The sequence below is a fragment of the Pseudophryne corroboree genome, chromosome 10, assembly GCF_028390025.1.
Source record: "Pseudophryne corroboree isolate aPseCor3 chromosome 10, aPseCor3.hap2, whole genome shotgun sequence".
Taxonomy (NCBI): Eukaryota; Metazoa; Chordata; class Amphibia; order Anura; family Myobatrachidae; genus Pseudophryne; species Pseudophryne corroboree.
In genome coordinates, this window is record NC_086453.1 from 143569970 (window position 1) to 143589448 (window position 19479).

The following is a 19479-nucleotide window of genomic DNA, read 5'->3' on the forward strand; positions in this document are numbered from 1 at the left end:
CGGGAAATCCACCTTTCTACCCCAAGTCACCTCGCAGCAGAAAAAGATACCGTCTTTTCAGGCTCAGTCCTTTCGTCCCCATAAGGGCAAGCGGGCAAAAGGCCACTCATATCTGCCCCGGGGCAGAGGAAGAGGAAAAAGACTGCAGCAGACAGCCTCTTCCCACGAACAAAAGCCCTCCCCCGCTTCTGCCAAGTCCTCAGCATGACGCTGGGGCCTTACAAGCGGACTCAGGCACGGTGGGGGCCCGTCTCAAGATTTTCAGCGCGCAGTGGGCTCACTCGCAAGTGGACCCCTGGATCCTGCAGGTAGTATCTCAGGGGTACAAATTGGAATTCGAGACGTCTCCCCCTCGCCGGTTCCTGAAGTCTGCTTTACCAACGTCTCCCCCCGACAGGGAGGCGATATTGGAAGCCATTCACAAGCTGTATTCCCAGCAGGTGATAATCAAGGTACCCCTCCTACAACAGGGGAAAGGGGTATTATTCCACGCTGTTTGTGGTACCGAAGCCGGACGGCTCGGTGAGACCCATTTTAAATCTGAAATCCTTGAACACTTACATAAGAAGGTTCAAGTTCAAGATGGAGTCACTCAGAGCAGTGATAGCGAACCTGGAAGAAGGGGACTATATGGTGTCTCTGGACATCAAGGATGCTTACCTCCATGTCCCAATTTGCCCTTCTCACCAAGGGTACCTCAGGTTTGTGGTACAGAACTGTCATTATCAGTTTCAGACGCTGCCGTTTGGATTGTCCACGGCACCCCGGGTCTTTACCAAGGTAATGGCCGAAATGATGATTCTTCTTCGAAGAAAAGGCGTCTTAATTATCCCTTACTTGGACGATCTCCTGATAAGGGCAAGGTCCAGAGAACAGTTAGAGGTCGGAGTAGCACTATCTCAAATAGTACTACGACAGCACGGTTGGATTCTAAATATTCCAAAATCGCAGCTGATTCCGACGACACGTCTGCTGTTCCTAGGGATGATTCTGGACACAGTACAGAAAAAGGTGTTTCTCCCGGAAGAGAAAGCCAGGGAGTTATCTGACCTAGTCAGGAACCTCCTAAGACCAGGCCAGGTGTCAGTGCATCAATGCACAAAGGTCCTGGGAAAGATGGTGGCTTCTTACGAAGCGATTCCATTCGGCAGATTCCACACAAGAACTTTTCAGTGGGATCTGCTGGACAAATGGTCCGGATCGCATCTTCAGATGCATCAGCGGATAACCCTGTCTCCAAGGACAAGGGTGTCTCTCCTGTGGTGGTTACAGAGTGCTCATCTCCTAGAGGGCCGCAGATTCGGCATTCAGGATTGGGTCCTGGTGACCACGGATGCCAGCCTGAGAGGCTGGGGAGCAGTCACACAGGGAAAAAATTTCCAGGGCTTGTGGTCAAGCATGGAAACGTCACTTCACATAAATATCCTGGAACTAAGGGCCATTTACAATGCCCTAAGTCAGGCAAGGCCTCTGCTTCAGGGTCAGTCGGTGTTGATCCAGTCGGACAACATCACGGCAGTCGCCCACGTAAACAGACAGGGCGGCACAAGAAGCAGGAGGGCAATGACGGAAGTTGCAAGGATTCTTCGCTGGGCGGAAAATCATGTGATAGCACTGTCAGCAGTGTTCATTCCGGGAGTGGACAACTGGGAAGCAGACTTCCTCAGCAAACACGATCTCCACCCGGGGGAGTGGGGACTTCACCCAGAAGTCTTCCACATGATTGTGAACCGTTTGGAAAAACCAAAGGTGGACATGATGGCGTCCCGCCTCAACAAAAAACTGGACAGATATTGCGCCAGGTCAAGGGACCCTCAGGCAATAGCTGTGGACGCTCTGGTAACACCGTGGGTGTACCGATCAGTGTATGTGTTCCCTCCTCTGCATCTCATTCCCAAGGTATTGAGAATCATAAGAAGGAGAGGAGTAAAGACTATACTCGTGGCTCCGGATTGGCCAAGAAGGACTTGGTACCCGGATCTTCAAGAGATGCTCACGGAAGACCCGTGGCCTCTACCTCTAAGAAAGGACCTGCTCCAGCAGGGACCATGTCTGTTTCAAGACTTACCGCGGCTGCGTTTGACGGCATGGCGGTTGAACGCCGGATCCTGAAGGAAAAAGGCATTCCGGATGAAGTCATCCCTACCCTGATCAAAGCCAGGAAGGATGTAACTGTGCAACATTATCACCGTATTTGGCGTAAATATGTTGCGTGGTGTGAGGCCAGAAAGGCCCCTACAGAGGAATTTCAACTGGGTCGTTTCCTGCATTTCCTGCAAACAGGACTGTCTATGGGCCTAAAATTAGGGTCCATTAAGGTTCAAATTTCGGCCCTGTCAATATTCTTCCAAAAAGAACTAGCTTCAGTTCCTGAAGTTCAGACGTTTGTCAAGGGGGTACTGCATATACAGCCTCCTTTTGTGCCTCCAGTGGCACCTTGGGATCTCAATGTAGTTTTGGGATTCCTAAAATCACATTGGTTTGAACCACTCACCACTGTGGACTTAAAATATCTCACATGGAAAGTGGTAATGATGTTAGCCCTGGCTTCAGCCAGGCGTGTATCAGAATTGGCGGCTTTATCCTATAAAAGCCCTTACCTAATTTTTCATACGGATAGGGCAGAATTGAGGACTCGGCCTCAATTTCTTCCTAAGGTGGTTTCAGCATTTCACTTAAACCAGCCTATTGTGGTGCCTGCGGCTACTAGGGACTTGGAGGATTCCAAGTTGCTAGACGTAGTCAGGGCCCTGAAAATATGTTTCCAGGACGGCTGGAGTCAGAAAATCTGACTCGCTGTTTATCCTGTATGCACCCAACAAGCTGGGTGCTCCTGCTTCTAAGCAGACGATTGCTCGTTGGATTTGTAGTACAATTCAGCTTGCACATTCTGTGGCAGGCCTGCCACAGCCAAAATCTGTAAAAGCCCATTCCACACGGAAAGTGGGCTCATCTTGGGCGGCTGCCCGAGGGGTCTCGGCTTTACAACTTTGCCGAGCAGCTACTTGGTCAGGGGCAAACACGTTTGCTAAATTCTACAAATTTGATACCCTGGCTGAGGAGGACCTGGAGTTCTCTCATTCCGTGCTGCAGAGTCATCCGCACTCTCCCGCCCGTTTGGGAGCTTTGGTATAATCCCCATGGTCCTTACGGAGTCCCCAGCATCCACTTAGGACGTTAGAGAAAATAAGAATTTACTTACCGATAATTCTATTTCTCATAGTCCGTAGTGGATGCTGGGCGCCCATCCCAAGTGCGGATTGTCTGCAATACTTGTACATAGTTATTGTTACAAAAATCGGGTTATTATTGTTGTGAGCCATCTTTTCAGAGGCTCCTTTGTTATCATGCTGTTAACTGGGTTCAGATCACAAGTTGTACGGTGTGATTGGTGTGGCTGGTTTGAGTCTTACCCGGGATTCAAAATCCTTCCTTATTGTGTACGCTCGTCCGGGCACAGTATCCTAACTGAGGCTTGGAGGAGGGTCATAGGGGGAGGAGCCAGTGCACACCAGGTAGTCCTAAAGCTTTTTACTTTTGTGCCCAGTCTCCTGCGGAGCCGCTATTCCCCATGGTCCTTACGGAGTCCCCAGCATCCACTACGGACTATGAGAAATAGAATTATCGGTAAGTAAATTCTTATTTTTCTCTCCCATATGGGCACACATATACACACTACGGTTATTTTATTTTTTTAATAGGGAGCTAATTAACCCACCTAAAATATTTTTTTGAGAATTAATCCCACAAATTTGGGGTGAATATACAATTCCACAAAATTATGGCCATGATGGGGAATCAAACCCTAGACCTCAGTTTAGTGAAGCTTTAATGTTAAACATTCCAGAAACCATGCTGCCCCTACCCACCTGTTTGTAGACTGTTTTTTTTCTGGCTCTTTTTTTTTTGTGTGTGCACCGCACATTACAGGTTTTGATATCCAGATTAATTAATAATACCATTTTTTCAGTTTCTGTAGTCCCCCAAAATACTAAACTTTTATTTGCCCTGAGATTTATAGTTCTCCAGCTGCTTTAGAATAATACCACTGGTGCTGTGACAGCAGCAGGTGATGAACAGTTTGCCCTCCTCTCCTCAAATTTATGCAATAATACAATTATTTTTGCTCTTAGCAGAATACTTATAGAAGGTATAATCCCTGGCAGCAAAATGTGGGCATGTACTTCTGCTGTAAAACAGTATTCACTCTAGTTTTTATTTATGGGTGCCTTTAACAGTGTTCTGTCTTAGTTTGGTCTTCGATTGCTGTAGCAGGGCAATATAATTTTACCTACATATGTGTCGTCATACATCTTTGCTGCAGTCACGCCAAACAGCCACTCTTGGCACAACAGGTCCCATGAGACACTAGCATCGGGCATCTTTTTTGCTGAAAATGCATCGTAGGTGAGAGATGGCTAGGACACATCAGGAGACTGTGCTGATTAATTTGATATGCGACACTTATATAGCTGTGTGCGACTGGGTCTTTGAATCTGCATACAAAGTGCTGTGATGCAGTGGCTCCAACTTTTTTCCATGTCAGGTTCCATTTTCCACATATAGGTGTATATTCAATTGAAGTCTGATCCATTCAGACATCCATTGGTAGGAATGGATCCGATCTGGGCTATTCAGTGCATTCTCAGACTTTAAATAGAGTCGAATTGATATGCGGGAGCTATATATCTGCTGCTGTAGCGGTGCTCTCCCCCGTCTGCCCGCGGGTCTTGCTTGCTGGAGCCGGCTGGAGGCTGCTGTGAGCGTTGGCTGTGATACATCCTCCGGCGCTGCTCTCCCCGTCTCTGCTACCGCATCTCACTTCGACTCTTTTTTAAAGTTGAATTGAGATGGTTGAAAAGGGGGCCAAAACCTGTCGCTTTTGGCCCAGTTTTTTGACACAAGCACGCAGATCGGCAGCTATTCCGCCAATCCAAGTGCTTTTCGACAAGCCGAATTCCATGAATAATTTGGGTTTATATCGAATAGGTCGGAACCCCTCCCGACCTAAAAAAGTCGAAAACTGACGTCTTTTCGACAGACTGCAGCTTTCGACTTCAATTAAATATACCCCATAGACTCGGTCACACACAGATATACAAGTGTTGCATATCAAATTAATCAGCAGAGTCTACTGGTGCATCCTAGTTTCATTGCATTGCAAAAAAGACACCCGACGCTAGCGGAGTTACACAGGACCTGTCGGCTCATTCACTCCAGGCATCTCCTATTGCGTGGAGTATTGAGGAGAGATGTATGATGCATCTGTTATCTTCTATACGAACAGTTTCCCTGTCACTGTTGTAATACAGTTGAGAATACCATAAACGCAGCACGTTTTTTGCTGCATGGCTTTTGTCTGACAAGATTCGCATTTCGCCATCGGATTGTTATTGATTCAGAGAATTTGGTGCACTGACCACTGGGGTCTTCTGCCTGTGAGAGTGCAGTATTTACATCATTGTTGTGGGACACCACCATTTGTCAGACATATCCTACACCTTTTATTTTAGTCTATTTTGTCGGAGATGCACCTTTTTTTTTTTTTTTTTTTTTTTGCCTAAGCTATACCACTATTAAGATAATGAGCATTTAGACAAGGTGTTGTATAGCCTTACAGGTAAAACTGCTACATTCAGCAATATGGTAGAATGCTTTGAATACTGGTTGCTGTACGCAAGTGATTCTGTGTTCGAAGTTTAACACTTTTTTTTCCTGTGAAACGTTTTGATTTAAAAAAAAAAAAAAGACCTACCGGCTGAACTAGGATTTGTTGTCCTTCTGTTTGCAGAAGTTCTGTGTGTCGAATGAGCAGCAAAGAAAAAATATCTGTGCAGGACCAATCAAAAGAGAGGAAAACATTAGGAACTATAACCGTTGGGGATGAGGAGAGCTCATTCAGCTCTGAAGAAGAATCTGACACAACCAATGGTAAGAGGATGCAAATGTCATGTCTTCAATTCAAATACAACCATGGGGTTTATTCAGCCCCCCTTACTGAGGGAGTCTGCCCCTTATCCAGAGGGAGCTTTTATACCCCATGGTCAGTCTCCCTCTCTTTCACAATTCTCCAGGTGGCATGCTGACGAGCACAGTGAGCCCGCAAGGGGCCTTGATGCGCTCGCCACTCTGCAGGCATTCTGGCGACCATAATGCCGCTGTCGGTTTGGTGACAGCCGGTATCCCGTACGCCAGGATGCCATACCGAACCCCTTCCAGGCACTGTTGCATAGTAATTACAATGAGTTGGGACATAAGGGTGACCTTTCTACTGCATAGAGCTTTTATGTAGTTAAAAAATATAAATATCCAAATCTACGGCTCAGGTTCTTGATGAAATGACAGTGCTCTTCATGTTAAACCAGGGGTGGGCAATTATTTCAGCTGAGGGGCCACTTGACATTTCCTGTCAATATCCGAGGGCCACATACAAAATAGCAGCTCCCCCCACTTGCCAAAAATATAGGGACGTGCTTCATGTGCAAGGGGTGCACAATAGTCTCCATTATTCAAATTGCGCCACACAGCGCCACTTACACACATTACACCAGATAGAGCCCCTTTTACACAGTATGGAAGGTAGAGCCCCTTTTACACATTACAGCAGGTAGAGCCCCCTTTTACACATTAACATTTATTTAGGATAATTATTGTGCAGCAAGAAAATTATCCAGTGTCTTATGGCCCCTGGGGAAAGGTGTGACACAGTGACAGAACACGGGGAGGGGGGGTGACAGTGACAGAACACGGGGTGTGTGACACGGTGACAGAACACGGGGGGGGTGACAGTGACAGAACACGGGGTGTGACACAGTGACAGAACACGGGGTGTGACACAGTGACAGAACATGGGGTGTGACACAGTGACAGAACACGGGGAGGGGTGTGACAGTGACAGAACACGGAGTGTGTGACACTGTGACAGAACACGGGGGGTGTGAAACGGTGACAGAACACGGTGGGTGTTACACGGTGACAGAACACGGGGGGGGGTGACATAGTGACAGAACATGGGGGTGACACGGTGACAGAACACGGGGGGGGGGGGTGACAATGTGACAGAACACGGTGGGTGTGACACAGTGACAGAACACGGGGGGGGGGGGGGGATTATACGTGACAGAGCTAAAGATCTCTCCCCCAAACCTAAAAACAGACTGACGCCACTGCCCGCACACACAAATATACGCACACTATCTCACACACACACACACACACACACACACACACACACACACACCCCCCCCCTTTCTTTCTTTCTCTCACTCACTTTTCCCATTAACTTACTGATCTGGCTGGCAGTGGCAGGAAGGATGGATCTATTCTGTACAAGTCTGGCTCTTGTCCCGTGTAGCCCCGCCCCCTCCTCGGCACATAGCTCCACCCCTTTTCGGCTGAACCAGCCGTTGTCACTGGGGACTCTGGAGGGGGGAGGAGGCTGCTACAACGCAGCAGCAGGGGAGAGAGGCGCCGCCGGCAGCTTGGAGGTACTGCAGCTCAGAGCAATGACAAGCAGCTCAGCCGTTCGGGCCGCTTGTCATTGCTCGCTGGTGGGAGGCAGTGGGCCGGACAGGATCGCTTTGCGGGCCGCATCCGGCCCGCGGGCCGTATTTTGCCCACCCCTATGTTAAACAGTCTGCTGCTATAGTGAGGATGGCATTACATTGTGGTGACCTAACCTGACATGTTTCTGCATGCAGTGTGTGAGAGTATGGTCTGTATTACAGTGGTGCACCATGCTATAAGCTGTTCGGAGTGTGCCTGTTTATCTATATGAAATATGCAAGTTAATAGCACTTTCATTAATTTGCACCAATTTTTACATAAAAGTAGCATCATATTAGTAATAAAGTAGTCCATAAGGGTTAATTTATATTGCTGTCTGTGCAGAAAACTGATAATGTGGGCAAAAGTGGAAAATTATTTCTTATTGTACATTGGGTTTAATTCAGACCTGATCGCTAGGCTGCGTTTTCGTACAGCGGGTGATCAGTTCTAAACTGCGTATGCACCGCAATACGCAAGCGCGTCACATGGGTACAAAGCGGATCGCCGCTCAGCAATTGGTTTGTACGAAGGATCCATTCTCATGGGCGTTCGCAAGGAGATTGACAAGAAGAAGGCATTTGTGGGTGGCAACTGACAGTTTTCTGGGAATGTTTGGAAAAACGCAGACGTGTCCATGAATTTGCAGAGAGGGTTCCTGACGTCCATTCCAGTCCCAGACAGGCTGAAATGTTCGCAGCGGCTGAGTAAGTCCTGGGCTACTCATAGACTGCACAAATCTGTTTGTACAGCTCTGCTACACATGCGTTCGCACACTTGCAAAGTGAAATACACTCCCCTATGGGCGGCGACTATGCGAACGCAGGACTAAAAACTCCTAGCGAGCGAACTGGTCTGAATTAGGCCCATTGTTTGTAATGTCACATACAATATAGTGATCTATGGACATCCCTTTTCCACATTTAGCAGCATTGTCAGTAATCTGTATGGACACGCATGTTGATTAGATTTCATGCTCTTTGGCACTTTTCCCAAATATTATGTTACTTTCTTGCATATATGCTACCTTTATGCAAACACTTGTGGAAAGTTGGCACAATTGAAAGTTTATTTTTTTTTTAAGTATAGTACTCTAGTGAAGGCAGTGTGAAAGTATTTACACTCAAAATGTTCGTGCAAGATCTGACATCACTCTAGTGAATGTGTCTCGCTGAGATCAAAGCTGAATTAAAGAATGCACCCACAGTAAGTGAGGTTAATGTTTATTTCTCTATCGTCCTAAGTGGATGCTGGGGTTCCTGAAAGGACCATGGGGAATAGCGGCTCCGCAGGAGACAGGGCACAAAAAAGTAAAGCTTTACTAGGTCAGGTGGTGTGCACTGGCTCCTCCCCCTATGACCCTCCTCCAGACTCCAGTTAGATTTTGTGCCCGAACGAGAAGGGTGCAATCTAGGTGGCTCTCCTAAAGAGCTGCTTAGAGAAAGTTTAGTTTAGGTTTTTTTTCTTTACAGTGAGTCCTGCTGGCAACAGGATCACTGCAACGTGGGACTTAGGGGGAAAGTAGTAAACTCACCTGCATGCAGAGTGGATTTGCTGCTTGGCTACTGGACACCATTAGCTCCAGAGGGATCGAACACAGGCCCAGCCGTGGAGTCCGGTCCCGGAGCCGCGCCGCCGACCCCCTTGCAGATGCTGAAGCGTGAAGAGGTCCGGAAACCGGCGGCTGAAGACTCCTCAGTCTTCATAAGGTAGCGCACAGCACTGCAGCTGTGCGCCATTTTCCTCTCAGCACACTTCACTGGGCAGTCACTGAGGGTGCAGAGCGCTGGGGGGGGGCGCTCTGAGAGGCAAATATAAACCTTATACAAGGCTAAAAATACCTCACATATAGCCCATAGGGGCTATATGGAGATATTTAACCCCTGCCTGACTGGAAAAATAGCGGGAGAAGAACCCGCCGAAAAAGGGGCGGGGCCTATCTCCTCAGCACACGGCGCCATTTTCTGTCACAGCTCCGCTGGTCAGAACGGCTCCCAGGTCTCTCCCCTGCACTGCACTACAGAAACAGGGTAAAACAGAGAGGGGGGGCACATTAATGGCTATATATATATATATTAAAGCAGCTATAAGGGAGCACTTAATATAAGGATATCCCTTGTATATATAGCGCTTTGTGGTGTGTGCTGGCAGACTCTCCCTCTGTCTCCCCAAAAGGGCTAGTGGGTCCTGTCTTCATTAGAGCATTCCCTGTGAGTTTGCGGTGTGTGTCGGTACGTGGTGTCGACATGTATGAGGACGATATTGGTGTGGAGGCGGAGCAATTGCCAAATATGCAGATGTCACCCCCCAGGGGGTCGACACCAGAATGGATGCCTTTATTTGTGGAATTACGTGATGGTTTATCTTCCCTTAAACAGTCAGTTGAGGACATGAGGCGGCCGGACAATCAATTAATGCCTGTCCAGGCGCCTCAAACACCGTCAGGGGCTGTAAAACGCCCTTTGCCTCAGTCGGTCGACACAGACCCAGACACGGGCACTGATTCCAGTGACGACGGTAGAAATTCAAACGTATTTTCCAGTAGGGCCACACGTTATATGATTTTGGCAATGAAGGAGACGTTACATTTAGCTGATACTACAGATACCGTAAAACAGGGTATTATGTATGGTGTGAAAAAACTACAAACAGTTTTTCCTGAATCAGAAGAATTAAATGACGTGTGTGATGAAGCGTGGGTTGCTCCTGATAAAAAGTTGATAATTTCAAAAAAGTTATTGGCATTATACCCTTTCCCGCCAGAGGTTAGGGCGCGCTGGGAAACACCCCCTAAGGTGGACAAGGCGCTCACACGCTTATCCAAACAAGTGGCGTTACCCTCTCCTGAGACGGCCGCACTTAAGGATCCATCAGATAGAAAGATGGAAGTTATTCAAAAGAATATATACACACATGCAGGTGTTATACTACGACCAGCTATAGCAACTGCCTGGATGTGCAGTGCTGGAGTAGTTTGGTCAGAATCCCTGATTGAAAATATTGATACCCTAGATAGGGACAATGTTTTACTGTCGTTAGAACAAATAAAGGATGCATTTATCTATATGCGTGATGCACAGAGGGATATTTGCACACTGGCATCTCGGATGAGTGCTATGTCCATTTCAGCCAGAAGAGCCTTATGGACACGACAGTGGACAGGCGATGCGGATTCAAAACGTCACATGGAGGTTTTGCCGTATAAAGGGGAGGAGTTATTTGGAGTTGGTCTATCAGACTTGGTGGCCACGGCTACTGCCGGGAAATCCACTTTTTTACCTCAAGTCACTCCCCAACAGAGAAAGGCACCGACCTTTCAACCGCAGCCTTTTCGCTCCTACAAAAATAAGAGAGCAAAGGGCTTGTCGTATCTGCCACGAGGCAGAGGAAGAGGGAAGAGACACCAACAGGCAGCTCCTTCCCAGGAACAGAAGCCCTCCCCGGCTCCTGCAAAAACCTCAGCATGACGCTGGGGCCTCTCAAGCGGACTCGGGGACAGTGGGGGGCCGTCTCAAAAATTACAGCGCGCAGTGGGCTCACTCGCAGGTAGACCCCTGGATCCTGCAGATAATATCCCAGGGGTACAGGTTGGAATTAGAGACGGATCCTCCTCATCGTTTCCTGAAGTCTGCCTTACCAACCGTCTCTTCCGAAAGGGAGAGGGTGTTGGAAGCCATTCACAAGCTGTACGCTCAGCAGGTGATAGTCAAAGTACAAGGAAAGGGGTATTATTCCACTCTATTTGTGGTACCGAAGCCGGATGGCTCGGTAAGGCCTATTCTAAATCTGAAGTCCTTGAACCTCTACATAAAAAAGTTCAAGTTCAAGATGGAGTCACTCAGAGCAGTGATAGCGAACCTGGAAGAAGGGGACTTTATGGTATCCTTGGACATCAAGGATGCGTATCTACACGTTCCGATTTACCCCGCACACCAGGGGTACCTCAGGTTCATTGTTCAAAACTGTCACTATCAGTTTCAGACGCTGCCGTTCGGATTGTCCACGGCGCCTCGGGTCTTTACCAAGGTAATGGCCGAGATGATGATTCTTCTTCGAAGAAAAGGCGTATTAGTTATCCCATACTTGGACGATCTCCTAATAAGGGCAAGGTCCAGAGAACAGCTGGAGACAGCTTTAGCACTATCTCAAGAGGTGCTAAGACAACACGGGTGGATTCTGAATATTCCAAAATCCCATTTAATCCCGACAACTCGTCTGCTGTTCCTAGGAATGATTCTGGACACGGTTCAGAAAAAGGTTTTCCTTCCAGAGGAAAAAGCCAAGGAGTTATCCGATCTGGTCAGGAACCTCCTAAAACCAGGAAAAGTGTCAGTACATCAATGCACAAGAGTCCTGGGAAAAATGGTGGCTTCTTACGAAGCAATTCCATTCGGCAGATTCCATGCAAGAATATTCCAAAGGGATCTGTTGGACAAATGGTCAGGGTCGCATCTGCAGATGCACCTGCGAATAACCCTGTCACCAAAGACAAGGGTGTCACTTCTGTGGTGGTTGCAGAAGGCTCACCTATTAGAAGGCCGCAGATTCGGCATTCAGGATTGGATCCTGGTGACCACGGACGCCAGCCTGAGAGGCTGGGGAGCAGTCACACAAGGAAGAAACTTCCAGGGAGTATGGACGAGTCTGGAAAAGTCTCTTCACATAAACATTCTGGAACTAAGAGCAATCTACAATGCTCTAAGCCAGGCGGAACTTCTCCTGCAAGGAAAGCCGGTGTTGATTCAGTCGGACAACATCACGGCGGTCGCCCATGTAAACAGGCAGGGCGGCACAAGAAGCAGGAGTGCAATGGCAGAAGCTGCCAAGATTCTTCGCTGGGCGGAGAATCACGTGATAGCACTGTCAGCAGTGTTCATCCCGGGCGTGGACAACTGGGAAGCAGACTTCCTCAGCAGACACGATCTTCATCCGGGAGAGTGGGGTCTACATCCAGAAGTCTTCAACATGTTAATAGACCGTTGGGAAAGACCAATTGTAGACATGATGGCGTCTCGCCTCAACAAGAAACTGGACAAATATTGCGCCAGGTCAAGAGATCCACAGGCAATAGCTGTGGACGCACTGGTAACTCCTTGGGTGTACCAGTCAGTGTATGTGTTTCCTCCTCTGCCGCTCATACCAAAGGTATTGAAGATCATACGGCAAAGAAGAGTAAGCACAATACTAGTGGTTCCGGATTGGCCGAGAAGGACTTGGTATCCGGAACTTCAAGAGATGCTCACGGACGAACCGTGGCCTCTACCTCTGAGAAGGGACCTGCTACAGCAGGGTCCCTGTCTTTTTCAAGACTTACCGCGGCTGCGTTTGACGGCATGGCGGTTGAACGCCAGATCCTAAAAGGGAAAGGCATTCCAGAAGAAGTCATTCCTACCTTGATTAAGGCACGGAAGGAAGTCACCGTGAAACATTATCACCGCATTTGGCGAAAATATGTAGCGTGGTGCGAGGATCGGAGGGTTCCGACGGAGGAATTCCAACTGGGTCGTTTCCTACATTTCCTGCAATCAGGATTATCTATGGGTCTCAAATTGGGATCCATTAAGGTTCAAATTTCGGCCCTGTCAATATTCTTCCAAAAAGAATTGGCCTCTGTCCCTGAGGTCCAGACTTTTGTCAAGGGAGTACTGCATATACAGCCTCCTGTGGTGCCTCCGGTGGCACCGTGGGATCTAAATGTAGTTTTAGATTTCCTCAAATCCCATTGGTTTGAACCATTGAAAAAGGTGGATTTGAAATATCTCACATTGAAAGTGACTATGTTACTAGCCCTGGCCTCTGCCAGGAGAGTATCTGAATTGGCGGCTTTATCTTATAAAAGTCCTTATCTAATCTTCCATTCGGATAGGGCAGAACTGCGGACTCGTCCGCATTTTCTCCCTAAAGTGGTATCAGCATTTCATCTGAACCAACCTATTGTGGTGCCTGCGGCCACTAGCGACTTGGAGGACTCCAAGTTGTTGGACGTTGTCAGAGCCTTAAAAATATACATTGCAAGGACGGCTGGAGTCAGAAAATCTGACTCGCTGTTTATATTGTATGCACCCAACAAGTTGGGCGCACTTGCTTCTAAGCAGTCGATTGCTCGTTGGATTTGTAACACAATTCAACTTGCACATTCTGTGGCAGGCCTGCCACAGCCTAAAACTGTAAAAGCCCACTCCACAAGGAAGGTGGGCTCATCTTGGGCGGCTGCCCGAGGGGTCTCGGCATTACAACTCTGCCGAGCAGCTACGTGGTCGGGGGAGAACACGTTTGTAAAATTTTACAAATTTGATACCCTGGCAAAGGAGGACCTGGAGTTCTCTCATTCGGTGCTGCAGAGTCATCCGCACTCTCCCGCCCGTTTGGGAGCTTTGGTATAATCCCCATGGTCCTTTCAGGAACCCCAGCATCCACTTAGGACGATAGAGAAAATAAGAATTTACTTACCGATAATTCTATTTCTCGGAGTCCGTAGTGGATGCTGGGCGCCCATCCCAAGTGCGGATTATCTGCAATACTTGTACATAGTTATTGTTAACTAATTCGGGTTATTGTTAAGGAGCCATCTTAAGAGGCCCTTTCTGTTGTCATACTGTTAACTGGGTTTAGATCACAAGTTGTACGGTGTGATTGGTGTGGCTGGTATGAGTCTTACCCGGGATTCAAAATGCCTCCCTTATTGTGTATGTTCGTCCGGGCACAGTACCTAACTGGAGTCTGGAGGAGGGTCATAGGGGGAGGAGCCAGTGCACACCACCTGACCTAGTAAAGCTTTACTTTTTTGTGCCCTGTCTCCTGCGGAGCCGCTATTCCCCATGGTCCTTTCAGGAACCCCAGCATCCACTACGGACTCCGAGAAATAGAATTATCGGTAAGTAAATTCTTATTTTCTCTGACGTCCTAGTGGATGCTGGGGACTCCGTAAGGACCATGGGGAATAGACGGGCTCCGCAGGAGACTGGGCGCTCTATAAGAAAGATTTGGTACTATCTGGTGTGCACTGGCTCCTCCCTCTATGCCCCTCCTCCAGACCTCAGTTAGATTTCTGTGCCCGGCCGAGCTGGATGCACACTAGGGGCTCTCCTGAGCTCCTAGAAAGAAAGTACATGTTAGGTTTTTTATTTTACAGTGAGACCTGCTGGCAACAGGCTCACTGCAACGAGGGACTAAGGGGAGAAGAAGCGAACCTACCTGCTTGCAGCTAGCTTGGGCTTCTTAGGCTACTGGACACCATTAGCTCCAGAGGGATCGACCGCAGGACCCGTCCTTGGTGTTCGCTCCCGGAGCCGCGCCGCCGTCCCCCTTACAGAGCCAGAAGCAAGAAGATGGTCCGGAAAATCGGCGGCAGAAGACTTCAGTCTTCACCAAGGTAGCGCACAGCACTGCAGCTGTGCGCCATTGCTCCTCATACACACTTCACACTCCGGTCACTGAGGGTGCAGGGCGCTGGGGGGGGGGGGGGGGGGCCCTGAGCAGCAATAAAAACACCTTGGCTGGCAAAATAACCACAATATATAGCCCCAGAGGCTATATATGTGGTAATTACCCCTGCCAGAATCCAGAAAAAAGCGGGAGAAAAGTCAGCTGAAAAAGGGGCGGAGCCATCTCCCTCAGCACACTGGCGCCATTTCTCCCTCACAGTTCCGCTGGAAGGAAGCTCCCTGACTCTCTCCCCTGCAGTCTACACTACAGAAAGGGTAAAAAAGAGAGGGGGGGCACTAAATTTAGGCGCAGTATAACTTATAGCAGCTATAAGGGGACATAATTCAGTTAGTCCCTGCATTATATAGCGCTCTGGTGTGTGCTGGCATACTCTCTCTCCGTCTCCCCAAAGGGATTTTGTGGGGTCCTGTCTCCTTTAAGAGCATTCCCTGTGTGTGTGCGGTGTGTCGGTACGGCTGTGTCGACATGTTTGATGAGGAGGCTTATGTGGAGGCGGAGCAGATGCCTATAAATGTGATGTCACCCCCTGCGGGGCAGACACCTGAGTGGATGGACTTCTGGAAGGAATTACGTGCAAGTGTCGACTCCTTACATAAAAAATTTGACGACATGCCAAATGCGGGACAGCCGGCTTCTCAGCTCGTGCCTGCCCAGACAATTCAAAGGCCATCAGGGGCTCTGAAACGCCCACTACCTCAGATGGCAGACACAGATGTCGACACGGATACTGATACCAGTGTCGACGACGATGAGTCAAATTTAATGTCCACTAGGGCCATTCGTTGCATGATTGAGGCAATGAAAGAGGTATTACACATTTCTGATATAAACCCAGGTACCTCAAAAAAAAAAAGGGTATTATGTTTGGGGAGAAAAAACTACCAATAGTTTTTCCCCCATCTGAAGAATTAAATGAAGTGTGTGAAGAAGCGTGGGCTTCCCCCGATAAAAAATTGGTGATTTAAAAAAAATTACTAATGGCGTTCCCTTTCTCGCCAGAGGATAGGTCACGTTGGGAAACTCCCCCTAGGGTGGATAAAGAGCTCACACATTTGTCTAAAAAGGTGGCACTACCGTCTCCGGATACGGCCGCCCTAAAGGAACCTGCTGATAGAAAGCAGGAGGCGATCCTAAAGTCTATATATACACACACTGGTGTTATACTGAGACCAGCTATTGCTTCAGCGTGGATGTGCAGTGCTGCTGCTGCTTGGTCAGATTCCCTGTCGGAAAATATTGACACCCTAGACAGGGACGCTATATTGCTAACCGTAGAGCATATAAAAGACTCAGTCTTGTACATGAGAGATGCACAGAGGGAGATCTGCCGGCTGGCATCTAGAATAAGTGCATTGTCCATTTCTGCTAGGAGAGGCTTATGGACTCGGCAGTGGACAGGGGATGCAGATTCTAAAAGGCACATGGAAGTTTTGCCTTATAAGGGTGAGGAGTTATTCGGGGATGGTCTCTCAGGCCTTGTTTCCACAGCAACAGCTGGGAAGTCAGCATTTTTGCCCCATGTCCCCTCACAGCCTAAGAAAGCGCCGTATTATCAGGTACAGTCCTTTCGACCCCAGAAAAACAGGCGGGGAAAAGGCGGGTCCTTTCTGTCTAGAGGCAGAGGAAGGGGAAAAAAGCTGCAACACACAGCAGGTTCGCAGGAACAAAAGTCCTCCCCCGCTTCTTCCAAATCCGCCGCATGACGGTTGGGCTCCACAGGCGGAGCCAGGTACGGTGGGGGGCCGCCTCAAAAATTTCAGCGATCAGTGGGCTCGCTCACGGGTGGATCCCTGGATCTTTAAGTAGTATCTCAGGGGTACAAGCTGGAATTCGAGGCGCCTCCCCCCCGCCGTTTCCTCAAATCGGCCATACCGACAACTCCCTCGGGCAGGGAGGCTGTGCTAGAGGCAATTCACAAGCTGTATTCCCAGCAGGTGATAGTCAAGGTACCCCTACTTCAACAAGGACGGGGTTACTATTCCACACTGTTTGTGGTACCGAAACCGGACTGTTCGGTGAGACCCATTTTAAATTTGAAATCCTTGAACACATACATAAAAAGATTCAAGTTCAAGATGGAATCGCTCAGGGCGGTTATTGCAAGCCTGGACGAGGGGGATTACATGGTATCCCTGGACATCAAGGATGCTTACCTGCATGTCCCCATTTACCTTCCTCACCAGGAGTACCTCAGATTTGTGGTACAGGATTGCCATTACCAATTCCAGACACTACCGTTTGGACTGTCCACGGCACCGAGGGTGTTTACCAAGGTAATGGCAGAAATGATGATACTCCTTCGAAAAAAGGGAGTTTTAATTATCCCGTACTTGGACGATCTCCTAATAAAGGCGAGGTCCAGGGAGCAGTTACTGGTCGGAGTAGCACTATCTCGGGAAGTGCTACAACAGCATGGCTGGATTCTAAACATTCCAAAGTCACAACTGGTTCCTGCCACACGCTTACTGTTCCTGGGGATGATTCTGGACACAGAACAGAAAAAAGTGTTTCTCCCGCAGGAGAAAGCCAAGGAGCTGTCATCTCTAGTCAGAGACCTCCTAAAACCAAAACGGGTATCGGTGCATCACTGCACACGAGTCCTGGGAAAAATGGTGGCTTCATACGAAGCAATTCCATTCGGCAGGTTCCATGCAAGAACCTTCCAGTGGGACCTCTTGGACAAGTGGTCGGGATCGCATCTTCAGATGCATCAACTGATAACCCTGTCTCCGAGGACCAGGGTGTCTCTACTGTGGTGGCTGCAGAGTGCTCATCTTCTAGAGGGCCGCAGATTCGGCAAACAGGACTGGGTCCTGGTGACCACGGATGCCAGCCTTCGAGGCTGGGGGGCAGTCACACAGGGAAGAAACTTCCAAGGCTATGGAAAAGTCAGGAGACTTCCCTACACATAAATATTCTGGAACTAAGGGCCATTTACAATGCCCTAAGTCAGGCAAGGCCCCTGCTTCAAAACCTGCCGGTTCTGATCCAATCAGACAACATCACGGCAGTCGCCCATGTAAACCGACAGGGCGGCACAAGAAGCAGGATGGCGATGGCAGAAGCCACAAGGATTCTCCGATGGGCGGAAAATCACATACTAGCACTGTCAGCAGTGTTCATTCCGGGAGTGGACAACTGGGAAGCAGACTTCCTCAGCAGACACGACCTACACCTGGGAGAGTGGGGACTTCATCCAGAAGTCTTCCAACTGTTGGTAAACCGTTGGGAAAGGCCACAGGTGGACATGATGGCGTCCCGCCTCAACAAAAAGCTAAAGAGATATTGCGCCAGGTCAAGGGACCCTCAGGCGATAGCTGTGGACGCTCTAGTGACACCGTGGGTGTACCAGTCGGTTTATGTGTTCCCTCCTCTGCCTCTCATACCAAAGGTACTGAGAATAATAAGAAGGCGAGGAGTAAGAACGATACTCGTGGTTCCGGATTGGCCAAGAAGAGCTTGGTACCCAGAATTTCAAGAAATGATATCAGAGGACCCATGGCCTCTACCGCTCAGACAGGATCTGCTACAGCAGGGGCCCTGTCTGTTCCAAGACTTACCGCGGCTGCGTTTGACGGCATGGCGGTTGAATTCCGGATCCTAAAGGAAAAGGGCATTCCGGAAGAAGTCAATCCTACGCTGATAAAAGCCAGGAAAGAAGTAACCTCAAACCATTATCACCGTATTTGGCGAAAATAGGTTGCGTGGTGTGAGGCCAGGAAGGCCCCTACAGAGGAATTTCAGCTGGGTCGTTTTCTGCACTTCCTACAGTCGGGAGTGACTATGGGCCTAAAATTGGGTTCCATTAAGGTCCAGATTTCGGCTCTGTCGATTTTCTTCCAGAAAGAACTGGCTTCACTGCCTGAAGTTCAGACTTTTGTAAAGGGAGTGCTTCATATTCAGCCCCCTTTTGTGCCTCCGGTGGCACCTTGGGATCTCAATGTGGTGTTGAGTTTCCTAAAATCACATTGGTTTGAACCACTTAAAACTGTGGATCTGAAATATCTCACGTGGAAAGTGGTCATGTTATTGGCCTTTGCTTCGGCCAGGCGTGTGTCAGAATTGGCGGCTTTGTCATGTAAAAGCCCTTATCTGATTTTCCATATGGATAGGGCAGAATTGAGGACTCGTCCCCAGTTTCTCCCTAAGGTGGTATCAGCTTTTCACTTGAACCAACCTATTGTGGTGCCTGCGGCTACTAGGGACTTGGAGGATTCCAAGTTACTGGACGTAGTCAGGGCCTTGAAAATTTATGTTTCCAGGACGGCTGGAGTCAGGAAAACTGACTCGCTTTTTATCCTGTATGCACCCAACAAAATAGGTGCTCCTGCTTCTAAGCAGACTATTGCTCGCTGGATTTGTAGCACAATTCAGCTGGCGCATTCTGCGGCTGGATTGCCGCATCCTAAATCAGTGAAAGCCCATTCCACGAGGAAGGTGGGCTCTTCTTGGGCGGCTGCCCGAGGGGTCTCGGCTTTACAACTTTGC

General features: G+C 48.7%; 1 protein-coding gene across 6 annotated transcripts in view; it reads left to right on the forward strand.

Moving 5' to 3' along the window:
* Window positions 1-19479, forward strand: part of PPP1R12C (protein phosphatase 1 regulatory subunit 12C) — a 404850-nt gene that overhangs the window by 225691 nt on the left and 159680 nt on the right. For all 6 annotated transcript variants that reach the window (XM_063942836.1, XM_063942835.1, XM_063942838.1 and 3 more), the window contains exon 8: window positions 5792-5931. In XM_063942836.1, coding sequence (XP_063798906.1) covers window positions 5792-5931 — 140 coding nt within the window. The remainder of the gene's footprint in view (window positions 1-5791; window positions 5932-19479) is intronic.